The following is a 26,216-nucleotide window of genomic DNA, read 5'->3' as shown; positions in this document are numbered from 1 at the left end:
ATTGTCCAGGAGCGATGGCCGTTTTGGCCAATCGGTATTGCGTAATCTGTTTTCTTAAATTGCCAACTTCCCTCCATCCCTTTTCAGTTAGCTTGGAGGTCACCTACATGTGAGAATATCATGCCTGCTTGTCCTGGGATAAAGCACAGTTACTTACCGTAACAGGTGTTATCCAGGGACAGCAGGCATATATTCTCACAACCCGCCCGCCTCCCCGAGGTTGGCTTCTTTGCTGGTTATGTGAACTGGAGACCACGAGGAGGGGATGCGCCCTCTAGTGGAGCAGGAGGCACGCATGCGTGGTGCAGCACAGCAAGCTTGAATCTTCAATCAAGTTTGCTTGAAATGCTGTCCGCATCGGGGCTCCATAGATGACGTCACCCTCATAGATGTGAGAATATATGCCTGCTGTCCCTGGATAACACCTGTTACGGTAAGTAACTGTGCTTTCTCTTCTCAGGAAAACATCCTTGGCAAATTTCTATGACTCGCGCAGACAAAGAGGGAAGTTATCTCCTGGTTAAGGCACAATTATATCATTATTGTTTTACTTTTTTAAAATATTTACGCTCCCAACTCCAATCAGGGAATTTTTTTTTCTACTCTGTCTCTCAGGTTTTGGTGGATAACATTGAAGGTACTTTTATTATGGGAGGAGATTGTAATTTAACTTCCTCCCCTCTGATTTCATATGCCCACTCAGCTCGACTTAAACTGCAATGATTTTTACATGACATTTGGCGGGTGCTCCATCCAAGGTCTAGGGAATATACTCATTTTCCCTCGACTCACTCTTCCTCATCGCATTTGATATTTGGTTAGGCACTCACGCTGCCTTGGGACTGGTGGAGTCTTCTTGAGGTTCATTTAGGTACCTGGTTGGACCATTTGCCCATCACCCTTGATTTTTTGGTGGATCTTCAGTGCTCTGCTAGACTGTATTGGCGACTGAATGAGGCCCTCCTTTTAGACCCAGAGAATGTATCCCATTTGGAAACACATTTAAAGGCCTTTTTGGATATCAATGACTTTATGGGAAACACTGAGGATGGTAATGCGTGGTAATATCATTTCTTTTCAAGCTCATGTAAATAAGGTTAAGAGAGGAGAAGATACTAAGGGGTCCTTTTATCAAGCTGTGGTAGGGGTTTAACGCGCGTAATACCATGCATTAAACCGCCTGCCTTGCTAGCCACTAATGCCTGCATTGAGCAGGCGTTAGTTTTTTAGCCAGCCGCGGGGGTTAGCGCATGATGAAATGTCCGACGTACTAACCCCTCTAGTGCGGCTTGATAAAAGGACCCCTAACTTACGTGTCCAAATAGCAGCTTGGGAAAGAGAGGGTAGGGCTCAAGGGAATTTGCAGAAACATCGAGCTGAGATGAGGGAAGCCAAAGAGCAACTATATCCTTTAGAGCTGCGGATATTTCAGAGTGTCTTCACAAAATTAAACTGGAATATTTTGAATTTAATGATAGGGCGAGTAGTTTGTTGGCTCACAAATTGTGCAAGAGAAGGGAACAACATTATATTGGAGGTATTTGGGGCTCCTTGGGAGAAATGCATACGCACATTTCATATACAGTAAAACCTTGGATTGCAAGTAAATTAGTTTGCAAGCATTTTGCAAGACAAACAAAATATTTTATTAAATTTTAACTTGATATACAAGCAATGTCTTGCAATACAAATACATACAGTATACATATATCACAACTGAGTCACTGTACATAGAATACAGCAATATGGAGTAAAATTTAAAATCCAGGATAAACAAAAAGTCTTTTTTCTGAGAACAATGCCTGAGGAGCATGATAAAGAAAATACAATAGCTAACAAGATGTCATAATAAGCCTATTGGATTATGCAAAAGCATAATTAAAGTTCAGAAGCCTAATTTCAAATGAAGTGACTTAAAGTAAAGTTTGGGTTTTTTTTCAAAATCTTATGAGTCCAGAAATGTCTTTGCAAATATTTTAGCAACTTGTAAAGTCAGAGTCTCTGAATTAATTTAAATGAACTGCATAAGGGCTTTAGAGTTCATGCTGAAACATTCTGAAGGCAATCTTGTCTGTTATTCAGGCTTGTCTTCTCTGGAACTACGGAACTGCTACCACATAGGGGAAAGTGTACGGCTGCTTTCTTTCTTTGTCCAAGGGATATGCTGTCTGTAGAGAGAACCTGAGTAATGTGAACGGCTACTGCTGAAAAATAAGCACATAATTAGTAGGGAACAAAGAAACTAAAATTCTCTCTAAAACTCAGGCTTGGATTTTCTGTGCTCTTCAAATACAGCTCTAGTGGTGGAATGTGGTACTGCTCCTCTTCCTCAGAGGACGGTTGATGTGGGCACTGTAAGGAAAGCACATACTCATTAAGAAGAAAGAACAAAGAAAAAAATAACGTGGTGTCTCCCTCTGTAGACAGGACTAGCCCCTGCTAGTCCCTACAGTGGAGAGCGGGGATGATGATTGTGATATTGTCAGCATAACTGAACAATTTTACACCCAAATCACTCGGTATAAAACCCAAAGAAGAGAGATACATGTTAAATAGTGTAGGAGAAAGAGGTGAGCCCTGTGGGCCTCGGATTTTTCCAAGTGTTGGAAAATGTATTATTGAACCCAACTTGATATAATCTGGATTCAAGGAACCCCGTAAACCATAAAAGAACATTACCTTGAATACCCAACATGTCCATTACTTCAAGCAATTTGGAGTGATCCACTAAATTGAAAGCGCTACTTAAATCGAACTGAAGAATTAGTGCTAAATGTTGTGGCTGATATGAATTCAGGTGTCAGCAGACTGCCTTCAACTATTGGGTCTCTCTGCTATCTCCCCTCTGTTATCTCTGCGTTGATCATCTCTCCCTCGCCCCATTTTGTCCTCCTCCCTCAAACCTATCTCTCCCTCTCCACCAAATCCATCTCCCGCATCTACCTTTATTTTGTTATAAAATTTGTTGCTGGTGGCGGTTGCAACTCTAGTAATCCACAGAGCTCTCCTGCTGCCTCTCCTGGCATCTTCTCTCCACTGCGGCCCAACCTCAGTGACAACTTCTTGTTTTCACTAGAGGGGCTGCAATGGAAAGAAGATGCCCGGACTAGCTTTGTGAGTCGCATTTGCTACAGCCGCTTGACAACAATTTTTGCATCGAATTAAAGGTAGAAACATAGAAAAAGACGGTAGATAAGGGCCGCGGCCCATCTAGTGTAGGAATGCCCCACAATAAACACACACATGCAATCTTAGAGTCAGGAGGAGACGCTTCAAATGAATGGTCTCTCCCTCTTTTTATTGAGAATCATATCTCCATTAATTACTTAGTTAATGCTCTACAAGGTTATAATTTCATAATGCCTTTACAGTGAGGATTAAACTATTGTTTATCTATATCATGTGTGTCTCAAGGCTACTATCTCACATGACATATGAATACATAATAACAGTTACAATAAAGTGAATCCCAATGTGTACATTTCTGATATGTCTCAAATCTTACTATGGCATGTGACAGTCCAAAGGTTATAATGCATGCTTCTTAAGCTCTCTTGATTAGCCTTGCTCAGGCAAAGTCTGATTGTTGCCCATATAAGGGATGCTTAAACAAGATAAGAGAAAAAGGGTAAATGTATGGTCAGGTTAATATATGGCCAGAGTCAGGGATGCCTCAGCCTTCTGCTCAAGGTGCAACCCTTGTCCTTAGAATGTATACGTGTCAGGAGGGAGAGGGAGAGGTAATGAGAAACGGCCTCAGAACCAAACCCAGGCCTAGATCCACACACAGGCACAGATCTGCACACAGGGCCTAGGTCGGTGTGCCGACCTGGCTTGCGTTCAGAACTGCCTGCGTGCGGACCCCGCCAGTGTTCTGATGCTCTGGATCAGAACTTATCAGATCTCCATCCCTACAATCTAGTCTGGCCACCCTAATGACCCTCCCCTATTTATTTCTGTGCAGAGATCCCACGTGACGATCCCATTTCTTCTTAAAATCAGGCACGCTGCTTGCCTCGATCACCTGAAGTGGAAGTCTATTCCAGCGATCAACCACTCTTTCGGTGAAAAAGTATTTCCTGGTGTCGCCGTGCAATTTCCTGCCCCTGATTTTCCATGGATGTCCTCTTGTCGCCGTCGGACCTTTGAAAAAGAAGATATCTTCTTCTACCTCGATACGGCCCGTGAGGTATTTGAATGTCTCAATCATGTCTCCCCTCTCTCTGCGTTCCTCGAGTGAGTATAGCCGCAATTTATCCAGCTGTTCCTCGTACGGGAGATCCTTGAGTCCCGAGACCATCCGGGTGGCCATTCGCTGGACCGACTCAAGCCTCAGTACATCCTTGCGATAATGAGGCCTCCAGAATTGTACGCAGTATTCCAGATGGGTCCTCACCATGGATCTATACAACGGCATAATGACTTCAGGCTTGCGGCTGACGAAACTCCTACGTATACATCCTATGATCTGCCTAGCCTTAGATGAAGCCCGCTCCACTTGATTGGCAGTCTTCATGTCTTCACTGATGATTACCCCCAAGTCCCGTTCCGCAACAGTCCTTGCTAGGATCTCGCCATTTAGGATGTAAGTCTCGCATGGATTTTGACTGCCAAGGTGCATGACTTTGCATTTCTTGGCATTGAAACTCAGTTGCCAGGTCCTAGACCATTGCTCCAATAGGAGTAGGTCGTGTTTCATATTGTCCGTTGTGCTCTTGCTTGTTATGTTACACAGTTTAGCGTCATCTGCGAATAACGTTATTTTACCGCGAAGCCCCTCAGCCAAGTCCCTTATAAAGATATTGAAAAGGATCGGGCCCAAGACCGAGCCCTGCGGCACTCTGCTGATCACTGCTGTCGTTACGGAGGGGGTGCCGTTCACCACCACCCTCTGAAGCCTACCACCAAGCCAGGCCCCAATCCATTTAGTCAAAGTATCACCTAATCCCATGCGGGGTAGGGAATTAGATAAACGCTGTTGGAGGGAGAAGAATGACAGGATCAATTCCGAGAAGGAGTGCGCTTAAAGGAGATAACCAGTAAAAAAAAAAAATAAATAAATAAATAAAGGGCAAAATAAAAGAATCCAAGAAGATGTGGGCTCACCTTGCTTCTGATTTGCTAACTCAGGCCCGCTCAGGCAAGGGGGCTGGTACCACCGCTCATGAATCGGGAGTCTGTTTTTTTCTGGAAACGAATTAATTTGAATCGATTCATCTGAAGTGAATTGATTCGAATCGGGCACCTCTAGTACGAACCAGTGAGAGGGAATTGTTTGGGTAGGAGCTTTCTTACCATTATTAAGAGATACAGATTGTCCGACAACAGTAATATGTGTCCGTACTCCATTCACAGGCTGTTCTTGTGAGTCAGAGTGGAGACAAACCTGACCCAACAGTGACCATGTTTCAATAGGACTCTGGATCAGGGGTCATTACTTCATGATTGTAGAAGAAATTCCCCAGTAAGCCCAGATTATAATACAGTATATTCTCATTCCTCAGAGCTTGTCCCTCTAATTCAGTACAGTCTGCCAAACATTAAATGCCACTTTGGCGTGTAACTTTCATGCTAAAACAGAAGTTACGTGCCACAACGGAGGTGTTTTGGCAGGAGTGCTCGTAAATGCACTTAAGTGCTATACCATAAGATAATGCCTAAGAGTTATTGCGTGCAAGTGCGTGGTGTGCAAATAGGCGATGCACGAGTGGGCTATAGGTGATTCTTATACCTACATGGAAAATCTATAGAGCAATCAGTTATTTGGTGCCCTAGAGAGAATTGACTCCCTTAACTCTCCACACTGCCATTGCCAAGGAACCGCTCACAAATTGGCACTGTCTAGAGATAAATGCTTGAAAAAATGCTTTGCAAGTAGGAAACTGACCAATTCTCAAGCCACAAATGGAAAATCTTTCTGCAACATCTATCTTTCCTCATTAGACATTGGTTAAGAACATAAGCAATGCCTCAGCAGGATCAGACCTGAGGTCCATCGCGCCCAGCAGCCCATTCACGTGGTGGCCACAGGTCCAGGACCTGCACAGTAATCTTCTATCTATACCCTTCTATCCCTTTTCAAGTAGGAAATTGTCCAATCCTTTCTTGAACCCCAGTACCGTACTCTGCCCTATTACGTCCTCTGGAAGTGCATTCCAGGTGTCCACCACACGTTGGGTAAATAAGAACTTCCTAACATTTGTTTTGAACCTGTCCCCTTTCAGCTTTTTTGAATGCCCTCTTGTTCTTTTATTATTTGAAAGTTTGAAGAATCTTAGAAATCAATGCTGTTTTCTAACTCATGAGAAATATCTTCTGTTTATATCTAGCAGATCACCAGAACCGACATGACTGGAAGGAAATTGAGAATCAAGGAGAAGGTCCTGTGGAAATGGAGGAAATCCAAACACAGTCAGAAAACATCTCTGAGAATATTTCCCAGACGCCTGAAATTATTAACACAAAGAATTGTAAGCAGGAATCAAGGGAACAGAGAGACCCTGCAGAAGACTCAATGGATAGAGGCCCTTCCTGTGAGAGAAATGACAGGGAGCTCAGTAACAGCCCAGAGAACCAGAGACCCTCCCAAATTAATAATAGTGATAAAGTGACTTCTGAATCCCACCATGGCAAGAGGAAAAGAAAAACAGACCAGAAAGAACTCCAGATGCACAAAAGGGGTCATAAAAATAAGAAACCATTAACATCTTCTGAGCATAATAAACGCTTCACTCGGCTTTCATCTCTAAAAATCCAGCAACAAACTCCCAAAGCAGTGACACCATTTACATGTACTGAGTGTAATAAAAACTTCACTCAGCTTTCAGATCTAAAAAGACACAAAATGATCCACACAGGACACAAGCCATTTACATGTAGTGAGTGTAAAAAAAGCTTCACTCGGCTTTCGTATCTAAAAAGTCACAAAATGATCCACACAAGATACAAACCATTTACATGTACTGAGTGTAATAAAAACTTCACTTGGCTTTCGTATCTAAAAAGACACGAAATGATCCACACAGAACATAAGTCATTTACATGTAGTGAGTGTAATAAAAGCTTCACTCAGCTTTCAGATCTAAAAAGACACAAAATGATCCACACAGGACACAAGCCATTTACATGTAGTGAGTGTAAAAAAAGCTTCACTCGGCTTTCATATCTAAAAAGTCACAAAATGATCCACACAGGACACAAGCCATTTACATGTAGTGAGTGTAAAAAAAGCTTCACTCGGCTTTCATATCTAAAAAGTCATAAAATGATCCACACAGGACACAAGCCATTTACATGTAGTGAGTGTAATAAAAGCTTCACTTGGCTTTCAACTCTGAAAAATCATGAAAAGATCCACACAGGACACAAGCCATTTACATGTAGTGAGTGTAAAAAAAGCTTCACTCGGCTTTCGTATCTAAAAAGTCACAAAATGATCCACACAAGATACAAACCATTTACATGTACTGAGTGTAATAAAAACTTCACTCGGCTTTCAGATCTAAAAAGACACGAAATGATCCACACAGAACATAAGTCATTTACATGTAGTGAGTGTAATAAAAGCTTCACTCAGCTTTCAGATCTAAAAAGACACAAAATGATCCACACAGGACACAAGCCATTTACATGTAGTGAGTGTAAAAAAAGCTTCACTCGGCTTTCAACTCTGAAAAGTCACAAAATGATCCACACAGGACACAAGCCATTTACGTGTACTGAGTGTAATAAAAGCTTCACTCAGCTTTCACATCTAAAAAGACACAAAATGATCCACACAGGACACAAGCCATTTACATGTAGTGAGTGTAAAAAAAGCTTCCCTCAGCTTTCACATCTAAAAAGACACAAAGTGATCCACACAGGACACAAGTCATTTACATGTAGTGAATGTAATAAAAGCTTCCCTCAGCTTTCACATCTAAAAAGACACAAAGTGATCCACACAGGACACAAGTCATTTACATGTAGTGAATGTAATAAAAGCTTCACTCAGCTTTCACATCTAAAAAATCACATAATGATTCACACAGGACACAAACCATTTCTATGTACTGAGTGTAATAAAAGCTTCACTCAGCTTTCGTATTTAAAAAGTCACAAAATGATTCACACAGGACACAAGCCATTTACATGTACTGAGTGTAATAAAAGCTTCACTTGGCTTTCAGTTCTAAAAAGTCACAAAATGATTCACACAGGACATAAGTCATTTACATGTACTGAGTGTAATAAAAGCTTCACTCGGCTTTCAGATCTAAAAAGACACAAAATGATCCACACAGGACACAAGCCATTTACATGTAGTGAGTGTAATAAAAGCTTCACTCGGCTTTCAGCTCTAAAAAGTCACAAAATGATTCACACAGGACACAAGCCATTTACATGTAGTGAGTGTAATAAAAGCTTCACTTGGCTTTCAGTTCTAAAAAGTCACAAAATAATCCACACAGGACAAAAGCAATTTACATGTACTGAGTGTGATAAAAGCTTCGCTCTGCTTTCACATCTAAAAAGACACAAAATGATCCACACAGGACACAAACCATTTACATGTACTGAGTGTAATAAAAGCTTCTTTTGGCTTTCAACTCTGAAAAATCATGAAATGATCCACACAGAATACAAGCCATTTACATGTAGTGAATGTAAAAAAAGCTTCATTCGGCTTTCAGCTCTAAAAAGACACAAAATGATCCACACAGGACACAAGTTATTTACATGTACTGAGTGTAATAAAATCTTCACTCGGCTTTCAACTCTGAAAAGTCATGAAAAGATCCACACAGGACACAAGCCATTTACATGTACTGAGTGTAATAAAAGCTTCACTCAGCTTTCGAATCTAAAAAGTCACAAAATGATCCACACAGGACACAAGCCATTTACATGTACGGAGTGTAATAAAAGCTTCACTCGGCTTTCAAATCTGAAAAGTCATGAAATGATCCACACAGGACACAAGCCATTTACATGTACTGAGTGTAATAAAAGCTTTACTCTGCTTTCAAGTGTAAAAAGACACAAAATGATCCACACGGAATACAAACCATACATGTAATAAGTGTAATAAAAGCTTCACCCGGCTTTCACATCTAAAAAAATCACAAAATGATCCTCACAGGGTACAAACCATTTACGTGTACTGAGTGTAATAAAAGCTTCAATCAGAATTTAAATCACAAAATGATCCACACAGGTTGCAAACCATATAAATGTACGAAGTGTAGGACTGATCCAAGATGGTGGAAGGGAAGGTCAGCTGAACAGTTCGGAGCAGCTGTTCGTGCGATTTTTTTCAGATTTATCTTTGTCTGAGAGAGGAAAATTACCTTTTAGGATGCCGAAGAGGAGGGGCCGTAGTACCGCTGGAGCATCGCGGCGACCTGGCCCAACCAAAACCGGCAACATCGACGAGTTCCTGCGCCAAATGCAAGGAATGTCAGCGGCGTCGGCAACCCCATTGGAGACGCCCTGTAGTGAGGCATTGGTGATCTCCCCGGGACTTGAGATCTCATTGAGCCCTGACGTAAGAGCGCTCCCCCTCTCCCGCAGACTGCCAGCTCTCCGTGGGAGGAGGAGCAATCTTAAGGCAGTGTGCTCCCTTCCCTGGAGGCTTTGGACATCGAACCAGGGAGTTTGGACGTGGACTTTCTACAGTTGCAGGAGAGTCCTTTGAAGCCTGAGGTGTTTGTTCAGAGGGGGACTTGTGTACGGGAGAACCGCCAACAAGATGAGAAGCTGACTGGTGAGGATGTTAAAATTCAACTTGAAAAATCTTTCCTAATATTAAAGAAACCTCAAGAGATAACTCTGGACGCTATTTGGGATCTCGTGGCTGACCTGGCCAAGTCAATTAAGCCACAATTGGAACAAAAAGTTAATATTCAAGAAGTTGATATTAAAAATCTTAAAACTGAATTACAATAACTTAAAAAGTCTAATGTTACCTCTAAACAGATTACAGAAACATTGGTGAGAGATAATATAAATCTGAGAAGGAAAGTGGAGACTTTAGAAAATTTATCTCGTATTAACTTTCCCAGAGTTGCAACAACAACTCCTAGAGACATGTTAAAACGTTATTTGACCAGAGGTCTTAGAGATTTCAGAAGAATTGTTGCCACCATTTACCCAAGTTTATTATCTGCCTATACAGAGAGAAAAAAAAAACAGCAAGTGGAAAAATTTCAAGATGAGCAACAGCCAACTAATATTACAATGTTTACTGGAACGCTCAGATAAGGAAATGGCAGAACCTGCAATACTTCTCCTACAGTAGCATTAGCACCAAAAACTGGTTGCTTAGACTTTTCTTTAAAAATAAATTAAAAGAATTTCTTGGATACAAGATACAAATGTTTCCAGATCTGGCACGAGACACACAAAAACGTCGATGTGAATTTTTGACTTTAAAACCGGGTAACCTTTATTCTTCGTCACCCATGTAAATATGTGATACAGTATCAAATGCAAAAATATGTTTTCTATGACATCTTTCTTGACGGCCGCTCGCCTGAGAGCAGAGCTAGAATGATTGCTCATTGTTTAAATTTGGACACTTTCCTTCAGTTGACCATGTTCCACGTTTTCTTTTTTACATTGTCATTTATGTCTTTTTTTAATAACTCGTTGAATCTAAATCTTGGATCCCATCATTATTGAGGACTTGATTTGAAGCTAAGTTTTAATTTAATTTGTTATTATGTTTGTTTGTTATAATGTTCAGTTATGTTATTACAAAGTACATTTGCTTATTTACTTAACTCAACTTTCCTGTACAAGTGGATACTTGATAATATTTAATATGAAAATCTGATAAATAATAATTTAAAAAAAAATGTACCGAGTGTAATAAAAGCTACACTTGGTTTTCATCTCTAAAAATTAACAAAATGATCAATAGAAGAGACTAATCATAATAATAATAACAGTTTATATACCGCAGGAACGTGAAGTTCTATGCGGTTTACAATGATTAGAAATGTTACAGATTGAGTGAATAAACAAAGTTACAGATTGAATGAATAAACAAAGTACAGTTATAGCGACAGGTGGTTCTTGCGCTCGGTTGTTAAGGACTAAGATTGAATAGGTTGGTTTCCTAAGTATTTCAGGAATAGATATGTTTTCAGGCGTTTCCTGAATTCTCCATAGGTAGTAGGCACAAGCAATTGTTCAAGGTCTTCACCCCATAATGCTGATTGATGTGCGAGAAGATGTTGATGATGATTTTTAAATTTACAACCTCTAACCGGTGGAGAAATGAAGTTCAGGTGTGAGCTTCGCTTGTGTCTGTTGGTTGAGAAAGAGAAAAGGTCTGTTATGTATTTAGGGGCTAAGCCATAGAGTACCTTGAAGCAAAAACAACCAAACTTGAATTTCACACGTGCCTCCATCGGCAACCAGTGTAAAAGTCGATAGGAAGGTGTCATGTGATCAAACTTCTTCAGTCCATAAAGTAATCTAACCGCTGTATTTTTAACTAGTTGCAGTCGCCACATATGCTTTTGGGGGAGTGCCAAGTAGGCGATGTTACAATAATCAAGTTGACTCAGAATAAGGGATTGTACTAAAATTCGAAATGATGAGGCATCGAAGTATGCTCTGATGGACTGAAGTTTCCAGAGGGTGTGAAAGATTTTTCTAATCAAGGAGTCTACCTGGTCTTTCATGGTCAGGTTCTGGTCCAGTGTTACACCCAATATCTTCATAGTGGGTTGAATTGGATAACTAAGATTGTTGATGCACATTGGTGCTTTAGTGTCGAGTGGGTATGGCACTGATATGAAAAATTTTGTTTTCTCTGAGTTTAGTTTTAGTCTGCAGTGTTTCTCAATCTTTTCAAGCCAAGTACCCCCAAAGCCTAACAAATACCAGTAGAGTACTCCGACCAAACTCCGCCCCAAATCCTGCCCCAAACCTGCACAATCTCTGCCTCTTGCTCTACTCCCATAATAGTAATACTAATTGTAATGCAATTTCCCCCATCCATTTTTCATATACACACAATATAGTATTATTAATACATAATGGTAACCACAAAATAAAAAAAAACACAAAGCACACTCTATGCAGAGGAATTATCATTTAAATTCAGGTTTTCTTCAAAGAGGTCAATGTAGATGGCTTTAAAATATGCAATGTCACCTCAGTAATCACTGTAGACTAATAGCCTCCAAAGCACCTAAACTGGACAGACAAATCACTATTCTGTTGTCATCGACCACAGGTTACAAAACCTTCAAGAAAGATACTAAAACCCTACTCTTCCAAAAATACATAAAACCTATCTAATACGACCAGTTCCTACCTAAACCCCACCTACCCACTCTACACACTTAATATACTCTAATATGCTCCTAACTACCCAACTCATGCTAAAACGCCTCTATTTACCCAAGACTTACCACCTTAAGATCTCGACAACTCTTTGGTAATTCTTATTACCCAACATTTATCACCTTAAGATCTCGACAACTCTAAGGTAATTCTTATGTAACTCTTAGGAAATCTCTTATGCTATTCCTGTAAACTTTTATGTAATCCGCCTTGAACCGCAAGGTATTGGTGGAATAGGAATCACTAATGTAATGTAATGTTCTTGGGCCCATCTTGTTCAATATTTTTATAAACGATCTGGAAGAGGAAACAACTTGCAATATGATAACGTTTGCAAACGATACAAAACTATGTCGGGCGGTTGACTCTCAAAGGGACTGCGAGGAACTCCAGAAGGATCTGAACAAGTTGGAAGCAGGGGCAACAAAGTGGCAGATGAATTTTAACATAAACAAATGCAAGGTGATGCATCTAGGAAAAAAAAACAAAGAACACGAGTATAAGATGTTGGGGGTGACATTAGCAAAATGCGAACAGGAAAGAGATTTGGGGGTACTGATTGACAGAACCCTAAAGCCTTCGGCACAATGCACGGCAGCGGCGAAGAAAGCTAACCGGATGTTGGGCATGATTAAGAAGGGGATCACGAGTAGATCGGAAGATGTAATAATGCCACTTTATAGAGCAATGGTCAGACCACAATTGGAATACTGTGTACAACACTGGTCTCCATACCTCAAGAAAGATATAACTCTGCTGGAGAGGGTACAGAGACGAGCCACGAAACTTGTCAAGGGATTGGAGAATTTGAGCTACAAAGAGCGCCTTAGGAAATTGGGACTGTTTACCCTCGAGCAGAGAAGACTGAAAGGGGATTTAATAGAGACTTTTAAATTAATAAAGGGATTTGATAAAATAGATCAAGAAGAAGCATTACTAACTTTTTCGGAGGTGACACGGACAAGAGGTCACAGACTGAAACTGAGTGGCAGCAGGTTCAGGACGAATGTCAGGAAGTTCTTTTTCACACAGCGTGTGCTGGGAATTTGGAATGCTCTCCCGGAGGATGTTATGACAGAGATTACTGTTCTGGGATTCAAGCGCAAGTTGGATGCACACCTTCTTGCAAATCATATTGAGGGCTACGGTATATATGGGTCTCCAATCAGGAGTACCTAAATGGGCCGCCGCGTGTGCGGTCACCGGACTGGATGGACCTCGGTCTGATCCGGTGAAGGCTTTTCTTATGTTCTTAATATAATGCAAAATATAGATAGCAGATATAAATTCTCAAAACTGTCACATTTCAATCACTAACTTGAAAATAAAATCATTTTCCCAAGATTAGCACAAGAATAGCGCGAGCTATGGTGCGCACTAGCCGAAAAATTACCACCTGCTTAAAAGGAGGTGGTAGCGGCTAGCGCGTGTGGCATTTTAGCATGCGCTATTCCGTGCATTAAGGCCCTAACGCACCTTTGTAAAAGGAGCCCTTAGTCTCTGGTTGCACTTCCTTCTTTCTTTCTTTTAGCCCAGCAATTGTCCTTTTCTATTCCCTCCCTCACTCCTTCCTATGTCACAAGATAGTGCCCCCTTCCTTCCTCCCTCGCTCCTTCCTATGTCCCGTTAGGCCCCCTTCCTCCCTCCTTCCTTCCGTCCTTTGTCCCGTTAGTGCCCCCTCCCTCCCCACGCCTGCCCCCAAGCCGACCCACCGCTGATTCCGCCTCTTGCCACTCATGCCATGTGTCGCCACCTCCTGTCGCTTGCTGGCTCTATTAATTCCCCATGCTTCTGCCACAACTCCAAAAGGGCTAGCGCATGCAGCGATTGCACCCAGTGGCCCATAATCCTTCCCCCTATGTCAGTTCTGACGTCGGTGGGTGCCACAATTGGTCGAGAATGCCATTAAGCTATTGGTGTGTTGGTATATTATGCCAGCTTTGCTTAGTAAGATGTATACTTCATGTACAGATAAGTGTTGGAAAGGATGCGACCAGCAGGGCACATTTTGACATATGTGGTGGGGTGTCCCAGACTTCTGGTTATTGGACCCAGGTATTTTGGTATGTGGAGCAACTTTTACAATGTTGGGTGACAGTGAGAGCAGAAACTGCCTTATTGGAGGTGATACCCGGAGGGGTGGATGATGAGACAAGCTGGCTCACCTGGCGTTCACAGTAGCCAGGTTGGTGTTCGTTTCGTTTTGGAAGAGTCCTCAGATGCCTACCTTGATACTGATGAGGGAAAAATTGGGGTGGGTCTGTGAGAAATATAGACTCTGTTCTATTGACACGTCGATAGCAGCAATTTGAGGATACCGTGTTTCCCCGATGATAACACAGGGCCATCAAATAAGACAGCCCCCCCTTTTTAGAAAAAATTGTAAAATAAGGCACCCCCCCCCCCCGCAAATAAGCCACCCACCGATACCTGCGCTTACCCGAATCGGGTGGTACGGTGGGTGACTCCGTGTGGTCCCTCCGTCTACCGCGGGGGTCGGCAACCCGCGGCTCCAGAGCCGCATGCGGCTCTTTTCCACCTTTGCCGTGGCTCCGGTAGTGTGTCACGCAGGCGTGCATCTTACAAGTCCGGCGTCGCGGCGGGAAATAGCCATGCTGAGTGAGCTCAGCACGTACACAGATGAAAGCCTTGCTTGCTGATTGGTCCAGCGGCCGTGCCGCCGGACCAATCAGCAAGCAAGGCTTTCATCTGTGTAGTGCTGAGCTCACTCAGCATGGCTATTTCCCGCCGCGACGCCGGACTTGTAAGATGCACGCCTGAAAAAGAAATCATCCTGGCCGGGGTCGGTGTCATGCTCCGGAGATCTACAGCCTTCCTATCTCCCTCTCCCTTCTACCTGCTTTCGGCCACATCCCCTGCTCCGCGGCTCTCTTCGGCAACTCAGCAGCAGCGATCGACACAAGCTTCTGACGTCGGGGCCTACCCTCTGCGAGTCCCGCTTGTTTCAACTTCCTTTTTCCACAAAGGCGGGACTCGTAGAGGGAAGGCCTCGATGTCGGTAGCTTGTCTTGATCACCGCTGCTGACAAGTTGCTGAAGAGAGCCGCGGAGCAGAGGGGTGTTGCCAGGTGCAGGTAGAAGGGAGAGGGCCAGATGCAGGACTCGTGGGTGAGGGAGCAGAAGAGAGAGAGAAAGGATAGAGATACAGAGGGGACATGAAAGGGTAAATAAGGCATCCCCCCGAAAATAAGCCCTAGAGCATATTTTGGCCTTCCAAAAAAAATAAGACAGTGTCTTACCATCGGGGAAACACGGTATATGGGGTAGATTTCAAGTGGTGGAGAGTAATAAACCATGTTGATTTTGGGGGGTCCTCTTGGTATGATGGGGGAAAAGAACATGGAACTGGCGTGGCTCACTGTAGCAGTGAAGGAAGCGATCCAAGACAAGAAGACTTCATTTAAGGAATGGTAAAGGACAAAAACAGATGAAAACTGGAAAAAGCACAAACAACATCAAAGCAAGTGCCATAAGACGGTAAGAGGGGCCAAAAGAGACTATGAGGAAAAATATCCAAGGAAGCAAAAAATTTTAAGCTGTTCTTTCAATATATTAAGGGGAAATGACCCGTGAAGGAAGCACTGGGGCCGTTAAGATGACCATGGAATAAACGGAGTACTAAAGGAGGACAAAGCCATCGCCAACAAACTGAACATATTTTTCGCATCTGTATTTACCAAAGAGGATATATCCAATATTCCACAAGCCAACAGGCTATATACAGGAAATGAAGACGGTCAGTCTAGAAGAGGTATGCAGGCAGATTGATAGGCTTAAAAACGATAAATCCCCGGGACCAGATGGCAGTCAGCCGGTGTACTCCCAAAGAGCGGCCCGCGTATCCCCTGGGGTACATGTAGCATGCGTTGAGAAACCCTGCTGTACTGAATGTGATAAAAACTTCAATCAGCTTTCAATCTAAACATTCACCAGTACATTCACATCATGGAATAAGACACTGGCTGTTAATCGACAGGTACTTCCTGCACTCTCAAATAACTTTGGTGTTTTAGACTGGCTACTGCCCCCTATCTTGATTCTTTGCCCCACAGAGCTCGGAGCTTAGTGCTTAATTCATTTTCAGACTTGCTGGTCTATACCCACTTGTTCTGGAGGATGGGAGCCTCTTCCCGCACGTCGCAGGTTCGGGGCAGTTGCTGTGGAAAAGGTGGCAACCATGTCTCTCTTTTTTTCTTTCTTCATTTTGCTTACGTTGGAGGTTTCTGTGACGCTTCTTTTCCTTTCCTCTAGGGATGGGGTCTTTAAGGAACCAGGGCCTTGGCTAATTCTAACTTGTTGTAGCCTTGCTGTATTGCTGTCATGGGGGAGAGAGAGGGTATTGGTGGGTATTTTTTTTCTGTTTTTTGGGGGGGATAGGATCAATTATGGCAGTTGTATTATGAAAAATTTGATGATGGTACTTTTGTCCTTTTGAAGTTTCTGTTATTGTCCTTGTTTCTTCTGTGTATTTCTTACCTGCTTTTACAGTTGTTCTTTCCTGTATCATCAATAAAAAATTTGTTTCACCTTACATTACATTACATTAGTGATTTCTATTCCGCCTGTGCCTTGCGGTTCTAGGCGGATTACAAATTATAAGAGATCTGGACATTACCGAGAGAATTGCAAAACAAAGATTATCCAGAGAAATTACATAACAGATTATCTAGAGATATTGAATAACCGTGATTCATGTACTTTATATGGTGTGGTAGAGGATTCAATTATAAGAATAACATTCAATTATAAGAATTACATTCAATTATAAGAATTACATTTAAGAGAATCAAGTGATTACAGGATATAGTGGAGAATATCAGTATATGCGGGTTACAGACGAGAAATTACTTAACAATGACGTAAGAAGTTTGTTGGATTGTGAGGTAAATGCTTATTTAGGAATCTTAGTATTTTTGGAGGGAAAGGTTCTAGGAGTTGACTAATGTGATATTCAGGAGAGGGAGAGCTTGTGCGAAAGGGGAGGAGACTAGTTAGTAAGGACGTGTTTTTTGAATAGATATGTTTTGATTTCTTTTCGAAACACTTTGATGTCTGTTGTGTTGATCTTTAGTTTGGTGATGGTGGGGTCAATTTTCGCTGCCTGTGTCGCTAGAAGGCTGTCGTATAGTTTCTTACGTCGGGTACCATAATGAGGGGGGAATGTGAAAAGGTTTTGAGTTCTCCTCGATCTGGATGAGTGGTAACGGTATAGGCGGTTGTTTAGGTAGCAGGGGGCAGTTCCATGGGTTACTTTAAATAGAAGACAATAGAACTTGAATTGAGTTCTAGCTTTTATCGGAAGCCAGTGAGAGTCTACATAGGCGGGGGTGATGTGGTCATATTTGCTGAGACAGTAGATGAGTCTGATGGCTGTGTTCTGAATGGTCTGTAGTTGTTTTATCATGTAGTTTGGGCATGGTAGGTAGAGGCTGTTGCAGTAATCCAAAATACTGAGTGTGAGGGATTGTACAATGATCTTGTAGTGTTCTTTGGTAAGGAACTTTCTTATTTTTCTTAGGTTTCGCATGGTGAAGAATGCCTTCTGTATGATTTTGTGTATCTGTGTCTGCATAGTGCAGCGTCTGTCTAATTGTATTCCTAGAATTTTGAGAGTGCTTTGTATAGGATATTTGATTGCGTTTACTTCCAGTTCTGTTAGTGATGGTTTTTGTTCCTTCTCTAGTAGTAGGAATTTGGTTTTCTCCGCATTCAGTTTCAGCTTATGGTTCATCATCCATTTTTCTACGGTTTCCAATGTTGTTTTCAGGCATCCCTTGGAGATGGGGTCTTGGATGTCAAATGGGGAGAATGATGGTTATGTCATCTGCGTAACTGAAGGAAGTTATATTTAGGGCGTCTAGGGCAGTGCCTAAGGAAGCTATGAAGAGGTTGAATAGTATGGGCGATAGTGGGGATCCTTGTGGTACTCCGCAGGGGTTTGTCCAGGGTTCGGATAAAAGATCTTTTGACTTAACTCTATATGATCTTGTTATACCTATGGCATCTAGTATCTGGAGAAGTACTGGATGATCTACTAAGTCGAATGCTGCTGAAAGGTCGAGTTGGATGATTAGTAACTTGTGTCCTTTGCTGAGGTGCTGTCTGGCTATATCTAGTAAAGATACCAGTAATGTTTCTGTGCTGTGATTAGCTCTGAAACCAGATTGAGTTGGATGCAGAATGTGGTGGTCTTCTAGGTAGTTGGATAGATATTGTGCTACTAGACCCTCTATGAGTTTGATGTATAGTGGGATAGAAGCGATTGGTCTATAGTTTCTTGGGTTGTCTATTGGGCCTTTGGGGTCTTTTAGTATGGGAGTGATTATGATTTCGCCAAGTTCCGGAGGGAACTGACCTTCCCTGAGAGTGGTTTGCAACCATAGCGTGAGACAAGCTATGAATTTGGTGGATGCTGTAGCTAGTAGGTAAGGAGGACAGTTGTTCAAATCGCAGGAGGATTTGCTGTATTTTTTGTACAGCCGGTCCAGGTCTGTCTCCTGCCCATTCTACCTTATATTCTAAACTTGTCTGCTTCAGCCTCTCACCCAGTGCTCCAAAGTCTCTGGTGATGGTCTCCGGTGTGTTCCTGGCAGTGTCGTTGGTTCCTATGTGGACAAGAAGCATAGGAAAGTGGTCTCGGTAACAAAATTCTAGAATTGGAGGCTGAAATAAGGAATGCCGACCTAGATGTGGTGGCAATATCTGAAACTTGGTTCACGGACTCACATGGGTGGGATATGGCTATACCGGGCTACAATCTACTTCGTCAGGACAGAGAGGGCAGGTTAGGAGGGGGGGGGTAGCTCTATACATTAAAGAGGACATCAAAACCACCAGGATCACAGATGTCAAGTACACCGGGGAGTCCCTCTGGGTAAACCTGGCAAGAGGCAGAGAAAAATGCCTGTATCTAGGTGTGGTTTACAGACCCCCAAGACAACTGGAAGACATGGACGCAGAATTAATTGAAGACATAGAGAATATCACTCTACGAGGAGAAGCTGTACTGCTAGGGGACTTCAATATGCCTGATGCAGACTGGAACTCATTTTCAGCGACAACCAGCGGTAGCAGGAGGCTCTTAACCTCCATAAAGGGAGCACGTCTCAAACAAATGGTAACGGAGCCCACTAGGGCCCAGGTGATCCTCAACCTGGTACTCACCAACGGGGAAAGCATTACAGAGGTCTCAGTAGGAGATACGCTAGCCTCCAGCGACCACAATATAGTATGGTTCAACCTTAGGAAAGGCTTCCCTAGATCAAACACGAAAACAAAGGTACTCAATTTCCGGGGCACAGACTTCGCACGCATGGGAGATTTCGTCCATCAGACGCTGCAGGACCAAGGGGAGACCGATGATGTAGAAGCTAAGTGGTTAACACTGAAATCAACCATACATGAAGCAACTAGCCGCTTCATAAAATCAGTAAATAAACGACAAAGAAACAATAAACCCCAATGGTTCACCGCGGAGATCTCGCACCTCATTAAGGAGAAGAAAAAAGCGTTTCTCTCCTACAAGCGCACGGAGAAAAGAGAGGCAAAAGTAGAATATAGGACCAGGTCTACAGCGGTCAAAATGGCAGTTAGGGAGGCAAAACTTCGAGTGGAAGAAATTCTGGCAAAAAACATTAAAAAGGGGGACAAATCCTTCTTCAGGTATATTAGTGACAGAAAAAGGAACACAGGCGGGATAGTACGCCTTAGAAGACCGGACGGAAGTTACGTGGAAGCAGATTCCGATAAAGCCGAACTACTGAATGAATACTTCTGCTCAGTCTTCACCTGTGAGGCACCGGGACACGGTCCCCAGTTGAAGGCAACACAAAGCACAGAAGACCCGTTTCAGAATTTTGAGTTCACACCAGGTGAAGTTTACAGTGAACTGGCAAGACTCAAGGTGCACAAAGCCATGGGACCAGACAATTTGCACCCAAGAATGCTCAGAGAATTGAGCGATGTCCTGGCGAAACCGTTGGCTGAGCTATTCAATCTCTCCCTAAGTAAGGGGAAAGTTCCCCTGGACTGGAAATTAGCTAATGTCGTTCCTCTGCATAAAAAGGGTTGCAGGGCAGAGGCTGCGAATTATAGACCGGTGAGTCTCACATCAATAGTGTGCAAACTCATGGAAACACTAATTAAAAGCAAATTGGACACGATCTTGAATGAAGGGAATCTTCGTGATCCCAGTCAGCATGGATTCACCAAGGGTAGGTCCTGCCAATCCAATCTCATCAGCTTCTTTGACTGGGTAACAAGAAAGTTGGACTTGGGAGAGTCTTTGGACGTCGTGTACCTGGACTTCAGGAAAGCTTTTGACAGTGTCCCACACCGCAGGCTGCTAAGCAAGATGGAATCGATGGGGTTAGGAGAGACACTAACTGCATGGGTCAATGATTGGCTGAGTGGCAGACTTCAGAGGGTGGTGGTTAATGGTACCCTCTCTAAAACATCAGAGGTGACCAGTGGAGTGCCGCAGGGCTCGGTCCTGGGTCCACTCCTTTTCAACATATTCATAGGGGATCTGACTCAAGGGCTTCAAGGTAAAATAACACTATTCGCCGATGACGCCAAACTATGTAATATAGTAAGTGAATGCAGTTTACAGAATTATATGGTGCAGGACCTGCTTACATTGGAAAGTTGGTCCTCAACCTGGCAGCTAGGCTTCAATGCTAAGAAATGTAAGGTCATGCACCTCGGAAGCGGAAATCCATGCAGGACGTAACTTCTTGAACGGAGAAACTTTAACTAGGACTTCAGCAGAACGAGATTTAGGAGTAATCATCAGTGCAGACATGAAAACTGCCAATCAAGTGGAGAAGGCTTCATCTAAGGCAAGGCAGATATTGGGTTGTATCAATAGAAGTTTCGTCAGCCGAAAGCCTGAAGTCATAATGCCGTTGTACAGGGCCATGGTGAGACCTCATCTGGAGTACTGTGTGCAAATCTGGAGGCCACATTACAGTAAAGATGTGCGCAGAATTGAATCGGTTCAACGGACGGCCACCAGGATGATCTCGGGGCTCAAGGGTCTCTCGTACGAAGAGAGACTGAACAAATTGCAGCTCTACACTCTTGAGGAACGTAGGAAGAGGGGAGACATAATCGAAACATTTAAGTACCTCACGGGACGTGTCGAAGTGGAAGATGATATTTTCTTTCTCAAGGGACCCTCGGCCACAAGAGGGCACCCGCTCAAACTCAGGGGCGGAAAATTTCATGGCGACACCAGAAAGTATTTCTTCACAGAGAGAGTGGTTGATCATTGGAACAAGCTTCCAGTGCAGGTGATCGAGGCAGACAGCGTGCCAGACTTTAAGAATAAATGGGATACCCATGTGGGATCCCTACGAGGGTCAAGATAAGGAAATTGGGTCATTAGGGCATAGACAGGGGGTGGGTAAGCAGAGTGGGCAGACTTGATGGGCTGTAGCCCTTTTCTGCCGTCATCTTCTATGTTTCTATACTGCACCATACAACTGCAAATCAACAAGACAGCCTAGAAATCATTCGCAGTTATGTGGAACTTATGACAAATATGAAAATTCTTCAACCAGGCCAAGAAGAACTCAGACTCTATTTACTCACCCCCCCCCCAATCAACGACACAATGCAAGAGGTTGTACGACGGATTACTAGCAACTTGGGCAGTGAAACTAGACCACCATCTCGCCCACATATTGTTATCACGTGATTACAAAAGCCTCCAAAGGGAAATAAAAACCCTGCTATTCAGGAACTTTGTCAAGAAAAGCTAATGCCGTACCTAAGTATCCCTTAATGGCGAGATCCTAGCAAAAACGGTAGCAGAACGAGACTTGGGGGTAATCGTCAGTGAGGACATGAAGTCTGCCAATCAAGTGGAGCAGGCTTCGTCCAAGGCAAGACAAATCATGGGCTGCATACGAAGGGGTTTCGTCAGTCGTAAGGCGGAAGTCATTATGCCATTGTATAGATCCATGGTGAGGCCCCACCTGGAATACTGTGTGCAATTCTGGAGGCCGCATTATCGCAAGGATGTGCTTAGACTGGAGTCGGTGCAAAGAATGGCCACCCGGATGGTCTCGGGACTCAAGGATCTACCATACGAAAAACGGCTTGACAAATTACAGCTATACTCGCTCGAGGAGCGCAGAGAGAGGGGGGACATGATCGAGACGTTCAAGTATCTTACGGGCCGCATCGAGGCGGAGGAAGATATCTTCTTTTTCAAGGGTCCCACGACAACAAGAGGGCATCCGTTGAAAATCAGGGGCGGGAAACTACGAGGTGACACCAAGAAATTATTTTTCACTGAAAGAGTGGTTGATCGCTGGAATAGTCTTCCACTACAGGTGATTGAGGCCAGCAGCGTGCCTGATTTTAAGGCCAAATGGGATCGGCACATGGGATCTATTCACAGGGCAAAGGTAGGGGAGGGACATTAAGGTGGGCAGACTAGATGGGCCGTGGGCCCTTATCTGCCGTCTATTTCTATGTTTCTATGTTACTTCAAACTAAGTCACAATCTTGTAATTAATACCTGCTCCTGTAATAATCCTGAAAATGTCCAGCTTACCTCTTTTGTAATCCGTCTAGAACTGCTATTTTAAGGCGGAATAAAAGTCACAATTTTTCATCAAGGATTCGATGAAGCTAACAAAGACTTTGTACAGTGTTTACTAGTAATTATGCCTGAGGCATGAGAGATCGATTGAGACATCTATATAGACAAGTCATCTTACTCAAGAAGTTGGGTTTTCAGCCTACTATAAATAAGAGAAGGGGTGTGGTAGATGGACTCAGGTAGTTTTTCCAAGCATGAGGACTCTGGAGAGAGACAGTTTGTTCATTCTTAGCTCGGTGGCGCCGGAAAAATTCTTAGTCTCACTGAATTTGATAGGGGCTGCCTATATATATATAAATACTGAAATAAATCTCTTCATAAAGGTGTTTAATAAATGCCAATAAATAAAGAAGAGTTCCTAAGATGGGATATGGGCAGACACGATTTAGAAATTAATCAGGATCATTCTCTGGATACGTTTCAAGTTTTATTTTAATTTGATGAATCGCTTAATTTAATTTTTACAAAGCGAGTTACAGCATAAAAAGATAACATTTATTTTAACATAAAATTTTTAAAACAGTAGTTAAGACCGACAGACATACAAACCAACCGAAACACTAGGCAAAAAAAGGGCAGAACTACAATTCAGTATTTTCCAGGGTACAGAAAAGAACCATAAATGAGGAAAAAAACATTAGGAGGGGGAAAGTAAAAATATAAAGGGTGAAGTAAAAAAATTTTGAATATAATTTATAGATTAAAGGCGTCTTTAAAAAGAAAGCTGTTTAAATTACTTTTAAAATGACTCAGGTTGGTTTTCTCTCTCAATTGCAGAGGTAAAGAGTTCCAAAGTTGTGGTGCTATTACCGAAACATATCTTGTCGACGAGTTCCAATAATTTTCAGGGAGGGAACCATTAAGAGTTTTTGGTTGGTGGACCGAAGGGAATGCGACATACTATACGGGATACAGGGGAGAAGCTTTAGGGTTTCTCTCTTGCAGTGCTGGAGGAAAGGAGAGAAGGGCAGGACTGGAGGGTTTTAGCTCATTTACAATGAAAGCAAAGGAAGAGCTTTTAATAGGACAAAGACCGATGACATCACAAAAGGGAGGGCGGAGCTTCTCACAGAGGGATCTGGCTACATTTGCTAGACTCCACCCCCTATTGGAAGAGGCGGAGACTACTGTACTTCCACTGTTTTCTATAGTTCTGCTAGGCATAGGAAGCAGTGTACACTAGAGCAGTGGTTCCCAACCCTGTCCTGGAGGAACACCTGGCCAATTGGGTTTTCAGGCTAGCCCTAATGAATATGCATGAAGCAAATTTGCATGCCTATCACTTCCATCATATGCAAATCTCTCTCCTGCATATTCATTAGGGCTAGCCTGAAAACCCGATTGGCCTGGTGTTCCTCCAGGACAGGGTTGGGAATCACTGCACTAGAGGTCTACACGGGAACGGGGATCGTGGGAATCCCCCCCTAACCCACAGGACTCCCACGGGGACCCCCCTCTGGCCCATGAGACTCCCACGGGGATGGAAGGCTTTGGAAGCAGGGATCGTTCATATAATATAATGGACATGTCAGCCTTAGTAAAAGAGGGGGTTTACAAGTTAATTACCTGAACAGAAAACAAAAAAAGGGTTCCAAAGAGATTCCACAAGGAAAACAGCAGCGCAAACACAAAAGAAACTGTGGAATTGTTGATCCTGTCAGAAGTAATTGCTGCTTTTTATGGGTTTGGGCGGGGAAGGAGGTAATTCCTTGTGGGGACGGAGAGGGTCCTGGTGGGGATGGGTGGGATTTCTGTCCCCGCGCAACTCTCTAGTGCAGTGATTCCCAACCCTGTCCTGGAGGAACACCAGGCCAATCGGGTTTTCAGGCTAGCCCTAATGAATATGCATGAAGCAAATTTGCATGCCTATCACTTCCATCATATGCAAATCTCTCTCATGCATATTCATTAGGGCTAGCCTGAAAACCCGATTGGCCTGGTGTTCCTCCAGGACAGGGTTGGGAATCACTGCTCTAGTGTAATAATAATAATAACTTTATTCTTGTATACCGCCATACCCAGGGAGTTCCAGGGTTCACATCAGTTAATCAGTTAATCAAAGTGCACATCATATGCAGCTACTTAGTCTTGTCACAACCTCAGAGAGAACTGACCAAGCAAATCCCACAACTGCTCCTTGGGAGGAGCCAGGGCTGGGGATGGACAGAGAGGTCCTTCTGCTGAGGGAGGCAGAGCTTCCCGCCCTCCCTCCTTAAACTCTTCCTCTCCCCGCCCCACGAACATTCTGACCAATGAGGGCCAGAAGAAGCTAAAACCCCTCCTTTTACCCGCCCCATGAACATTCTGACCAATGAGTACCAAGAAGAAGCTAAAACCCCTCCTTTTATTTCCGCCCACCCTCTATGCTAATAGGCAGAACTTCATAACTCCTCTTCCACCCCAGCAACTGTCTGACCAATCAGCACGGAAAAGGGGCGGAACCAACAAAAAAAAGGCTGCCTCCCTCTGTAGACCGAGTGCTCAGAGTGAAATTCCGCCTCCCTTTTGTGATGTCATCAGCCTGTGCCCAACAGGAAACGAGTCTTTTCTACTTCCTGTAATTCCGGCTTCAAGTCTCAGCTTCTTCCTTTTGTTTTTTTTCTCGCTAAAGTGTAAGAGACAAACCCTGGGCCACCTTCATTTCTGATCTTGGGAAATGGCTGCAGGAGCTTCTGCCCAGGTGAGTCTTGTGGAAAGGCACTTTGGGATCCTCCTAAGGGGAAGGAGAGAGATTTAGGCTGGGCCTGGTTTCTCTGGCTGAGGCCTGGTCTGGGACAAACCTACAAACCCTTCCCTCTGCCCTGAGAGGTCTCCCAAAACATCTCCCTCTGTCTCACTGTGTCCCAGCACTGGCAGCTCTTCTGCAATATGATTATTCTGGGACTGTGTGTTATGTACATCCAGTAAATGTTCCTCCTCCCCAATGAGCACCAGCCCTTCCTGGAAGAGTTGCAGAAGATGCTGAGTGTGTTTCTGGTTTGTGTTTCAGATGCAGGTGACATTTGAGGAGATCGCTGTCTCTTTCTCCCAGGAGGAGTGGGAGTATTTAGATGAAGAGCAGAAGGAGCTCTACAGGGAGGTGATGAAGGAGAATTATGAGATCCTGATCTCTCTGGGTATGGGATAAATTTAACATATTTATTAGCAGTAGTGGGGGGGGGAGGGCGAATTAAAAGAGTACAAGCTTCAGGCTTGCGGAGGTCAGGGGGACCCACCCAACCTACTCCAAATGAAAAAAAGAC

At 43.3% G+C, this 26,216-nt stretch overlaps 1 protein-coding gene across 1 annotated transcript in view; it reads left to right on the top strand.

Annotated features, from left to right (window-relative positions):
* Positions 1-26,216, top strand: part of LOC117355022 (zinc finger protein 271-like) — a 98,738-nt gene that overhangs the window by 44,892 nt on the left and 27,630 nt on the right. Inside the window, exon 6 of the mRNA XM_033932969.1 lies at positions 6,330-6,800. Coding sequence (XP_033788860.1) covers positions 6,330-6,800 — 471 coding nt within the window. The remainder of the gene's footprint in view (positions 1-6,329; positions 6,801-26,216) is intronic.

The sequence above is a fragment of the Geotrypetes seraphini genome, chromosome 2 (genome assembly GCF_902459505.1).
Source record: "Geotrypetes seraphini chromosome 2, aGeoSer1.1, whole genome shotgun sequence".
Classification (NCBI taxonomy): domain Eukaryota; kingdom Metazoa; phylum Chordata; class Amphibia; order Gymnophiona; family Dermophiidae; genus Geotrypetes; species Geotrypetes seraphini.
This window is presented reverse-complemented; position numbering and strand designations above follow the sequence as displayed.